A 4701-nucleotide genomic window follows, 5' to 3' on the forward strand; every position below is an offset into this window, starting at 1 on the left:
CCGGACCGGTGCCCGCAGTGCAGCCCCAGGATTACTGGCAAGGAAAACCGGCCGCTGCCGTGAGCCAGCAACGGCGAGCACCGCAGCAAAGTCACCTACGGCATTTAACGGGATGGATTTTGTGGGATGCACCGAGCCCGCTGGGATGCGGCCGCGCTGGCGTGTGGGGCACCGAGACGGGGGGACGGTAATTAGCAGGAGCGCCAAGGAGCAGAACTGGGGGGCAAAGGCGCCAGGGCCGTCAGCTCCCAGCATGGGCAGGAAAATTAGTCAGCTCACCTTTTACGTGAAATTAATACAAAAATTAATCAGCGGCGCGGGCAGGATAATAGGATTTCACAGTGGTGCTGGGCCAGACGGCCAATGTGCCGAGAGCCAGACTCATTTAATATCGACAGAAACAATGCCAGAGGACAGAAATAAGACCCATAAAGATAATTACTGAGATACTCAGGAGCAAATTAAGTAATCAGAGGCACTTCTAAATTGTGCCTCGTTTTAAGAGAACTCTATCTTTGTTGATTACCTACACAGGCGTTTAGGAGGCGGCAGGAGGCTCGGCCCCGCGCGCCAGCTCGCCGGCCCCTCTGCGCCACGCTTACCGCAGGTGCCATAAATAAAGAAGAGAAAATTGTATTCCAAACCAGATGCGTGGCCCTGGATGTCACCTGCAATTTAATTTGCACTAGCAGGAGGCAGAGAGGAGCGAGACATGCTGGATTTGCCCATAATGAGCGGAAACATACAGGCAGCTAAACTTTGATTAAGGTGACCTGGCTGGTGGTGGCCAGCGGCGAGCGCAGCACGGGGGTCTGGCCGGGGAGCGCGGCCACTGCTGCACACCACCTGCCCCGGGGGACGCGGCCCGGTTGGGGAAAAGCCTCAGAGACCTCAGGCAACCAGGGTCCTGCCCCAAGGGATGGGGGGCGATCGGCCAAAAACCCCACTCTGCCGTGCCCGCTGGGTCCGGCTTGGGGTCAGACCTCTGCAACCTGCCCTCCTCCCACTGGCATGGTTCAGGGACCCCCCCCCGGCACCCTGGGGCTGGGACCCTCCCAGGACACGGGTGGCTGCACCCAAGAGTGGATCTCCCCACTGACGGGTGCCTTGCCGCGTGGCAACACCACGTATGGGCTCCCGCTCCCCAAACCTCCTTATTGTAGCTTCGTCTCTGGCAGGGCGGGAAAAGCTGGGGAGCACCAACCCCTCCCATGGGAGGGTGCTCCTGGGCCCCGTCCCCAGGGTGCTGCTCCTCAGCATCCTCATGGGCTGCGATGGTGCCCGGCTCTGAGCCACAACTAGGTCTCCAGAAAACCCTGCCAGGCTCAGCCCGCCCGCGGGTCTCGGACCATGCGGGCACGGCTGAGCTAATTAGCCCGTGGCAACGAGGCGTGCCGGGAGGCAGACCCTCGCGCCAGCCCTGTGCCGCCGCGCGCTGCTCAGGCATGACGGATTAGGAATAATTTTACAAGAGCAACATCCGTTTTCCTTCCAGAGACTAATAAGGAGACCCGAGCGGCACCGCGAGCGCCGATTCAGCGCAAGCACGCGAGGGTCCACGCACGCACCCACACGCTTTGCAGACTCGCCGAAACCCCCAAGAGCTGACACCCTGATGGGTGCTCGGGTGCAAACAGCTCAGGGGGCACCGATCTCACCCGCCCCCATGATGCACACACAAGTGCTTCCCCACCTGCAATGCTGGGACACGCGGGTGCCCATCACCCTGCCTCTGGCCTGGGTGATCTGCTCCCTGCAGCGATGCTGTGCTGGAGCCTGGGGAGCTTCACCCAAAAAATAACCCTCCTGGCTGCCAGTGTGACCCAAGCCCCACTGGAGAGATGCCAGGGGTCCCCAGGGTGGGTGAGCATCACCCAAACCCTGCGCCAGGCTCGCTTGGCTGCGTCGGGGTGCCCAGGTAGAGGGGAAAAAAACGTCTCCGGGAAAATACAGATCATTAAACAAATGCCCGGGGGCTGTCACAGACTAACAAGCAGAGCTTTAGCAGCTGATTTGTCTTCAGCCGGCAATGTTTAAAAATCCAACTGAGACCAGCAGAAAAATATCCACTCCCCTCTTTAAAACACACATTCATCACTTGAGAATCTCAATGCGTCTTTCCCAGCCGGGGAGGTCAAACACGCCTGCCTAAAGCAGGCTCATTAAATATACATTTAATCATGGTTTGGATTGAGAGACAAAGGCTGGGAGAGACAGGTGCTTTACTGGAGTGACCTTTTGGATCCCATTTTAATGTAACTAGTTTACAGCTTATCTGAAAGGCCAGCTCCTGGGGAAGGCAAGCTGCAGCAAAATGGGGAAAGTAATTAGGGGGGGAAGGGCCGGGGAGGTTTGGGGGGCTGTGGAGCAGGCGACGGCAGTATCCTCTGCCGCCGCCGTGCTTCCCAGACAGCTCTGCAACATTTTCTGAAGTTCGACTTATCAACCAGAGCAACCCAATTTAATTTGCTTATCTTGTCTCCTTCCTCCCCCTCCTCCCCACTTCTCCTGCTCTTTTTAATTATCGGTTAAATAAATGTCTTTTTCAATAAGAGAAGCAGCATCAAAGAGGGTGCGCGGCCCCCTGGGCACTTACACTTGCGCGGCTCCAGCGCCTTGTTGGGGCAGGCGAGGTGCTGGGCTGGGGGGTTCTGGGTCCTCTGCAGGCAGGCCAGCATGGTCTGGGCCTCCCGGCGGGCAGCGCCGCCCCCGCAGCCAGCCTGCGCCCTGCCGAGAGAAGAGACACGCCGGTCAGGTGAGGGGACCTGCCCGCCCCGCTGCCCGCCACCCTCCTGCCCACCCAGCCGCTCCCCGGGCAGAGGAGCTGGAGGTAGTGAGCTCCCGGCACCAACCATCAGCACGCGCTGCTCGGAGCCTTTTGCTCCTTTGGAGATAAATAAATAACTCTGAAAGCCTTAAATAAATATGAACGTATATAAAATAAATATGAAGGTCTCTGGGTGATTTGTGTTGCCTGCAAAGCTTTCCGCCCTTCCCGCCGGGAAGAGGGCAGAGCCGGGGCATCCCTCCGGCACCGCGTTCTGGGCAGTGCCAGACCGCTCTGCTGGTGTGCCAGCCAGTGCCTCCCGGCAGAGAGCGACCCCGCCGGCTCGGGCCAAGGCTGAGGAAAGATGGCGTTAAAATCCCGCTTGGGGTCCTGGGATCCGTTGCCAGCTCCCAGCTGGCATCAAAATCTGCTCGACAAAAGCTGGAGGGGTCAGGCCAAAGTCATTGCCGCCACCGCTCTGCTAATTGTACATCCTTCACGAGCCGCCGCAGAGGGCATGAATTATAACCAGTTGCTGCTGACACCCTCCCACTGCTCTGGCTGGCGGAGGGAGCGATATTCCCGCTTGGAGAGGGCAGGGAGACGTGGGCAGGAGCAGCAGAAAAGCAGGCAGCGGTGTCTGTCCTCCAGCGTCGCAGCTTCTGAGCCATCACTCTCCCAGCTGAATGTTGATGGCTGGGGCTCACCGCTGCGGGTCACGGCTGGGTGGCACGGCTGGGTACATCACTTTATTGCGGGGGAACCATCTCCTGCAGCCGTCCAGCAGACGGGACGTTTCCTGCACGCTTCGGGATTGGCAAGCAGTGCCAGGGCCGGCGTGCAGGGGAGCTGTGCGGTGGCCTCGGGCACGCACTGGCAGAGCCTGTGACCATCACCCGCCGGGCAGCAAAGCATGGACGGATGCTCCTCGAGCTGTGCCCGGGGCTCTCCTTGCTCCGCCAGTTTAAATGTCACCCTTCGAAACACGCCTTCGCAGCCACCGCGGGTGCACAGACAACAGTGCTCGCGTGCTTGCTGCTTGCTGCCGCCCCGTGCCCCCCATCACCGGGGCGGGGGGGTCCCAGGCTCTGGGCTCATCCCCCAGCCGGACAGCCAGAGGTGGCGGTGGGACCCGCTGTGGGTGTCAGTGCCGTGGCTGGGCTCTGCCTGAGGGGGCTGGGGGTCTCTCCCCGTCACCCCACCGCCACCACGCTGCAAACTCGGGAAAGGGAGAGACTCGTTAGCGAAAGGTGTGAGGAGCAGGAGGGGAGGAGGAAGTCATCTAATACCAAGCAGGTGTCTGGAGAACCCAAATTGTGCTGTTTTCTCCTAATAATGAAGTATTCATGAGTAAAAGCCTTTTTCACTACTTTCTTAAGATACTAATTTCACAACAAGCGCCTTGTTACCATGCAATTATTCCAATCGTGCATTTCTCCCAGATTCCATCTGTCCTCACGCTCTCTAAATGAAAGACAATCATGTAACCACCTTTCAATATTCACTATTTTACTTTCAGCAAAGGTACCCTGAAAGAAATGATTTCCTCTGAAAGGGACTTTTATTCAGTTTCAAAACCAATTTTCTCCTATTACTGTCTTAAAAAAAAAAGGAGGGGGGCAGGGAGGTGTTTTTATTTCATGCATTACATATCCTTTGTTAACGCAGCTCGCAGTAAAAGCAGCCGTATCCATTTTCTGGCTTCGATTTCTGGTAATTTTAAAATATGCCATTACAATCAGGCAGAAATTATACAGTTTGAAAAGAGAACGAAGTGCTGCTTATTCAGAGGCTGAGCGCACTTGACTGCCAGGGAGCTCGCCTCTCCCCGCCGGGACTCGGGGTTCATTACGTAGCCCCGCTCCCGGCGCGCCTCAGCTCCCCTGGCACGCGCTGGCACGCGCCCACCGGCCGGCTTCAGCGGTGGCTGCATC

At 58.0% G+C, this 4701-nt stretch overlaps 1 protein-coding gene across 1 annotated transcript in view; it reads right to left on the reverse strand.

The window, feature by feature from the left end:
* FAM222A (family with sequence similarity 222, member A) overlaps positions 1–2696 on the reverse strand; it is a 16879-nt gene extending 14183 nt beyond the window's left edge. The window contains exon 1 of the mRNA XM_009334436.1: positions 2597–2696. Coding sequence (XP_009332711.1) covers positions 2597–2678 — 82 coding nt within the window. The 5' untranslated portion in view covers positions 2679–2696. The remainder of the gene's footprint in view (positions 1–2596) is intronic.
* Between the last annotated feature and the right edge of the window lie 2005 nt (positions 2697–4701).

This window comes from Pygoscelis adeliae, unplaced genomic scaffold, assembly GCF_000699105.1.
Source record: "Pygoscelis adeliae isolate BGI_AS28 unplaced genomic scaffold, ASM69910v1 Scaffold262, whole genome shotgun sequence".
In the NCBI taxonomy this organism is placed as follows: domain Eukaryota; kingdom Metazoa; phylum Chordata; class Aves; order Sphenisciformes; family Spheniscidae; genus Pygoscelis; species Pygoscelis adeliae.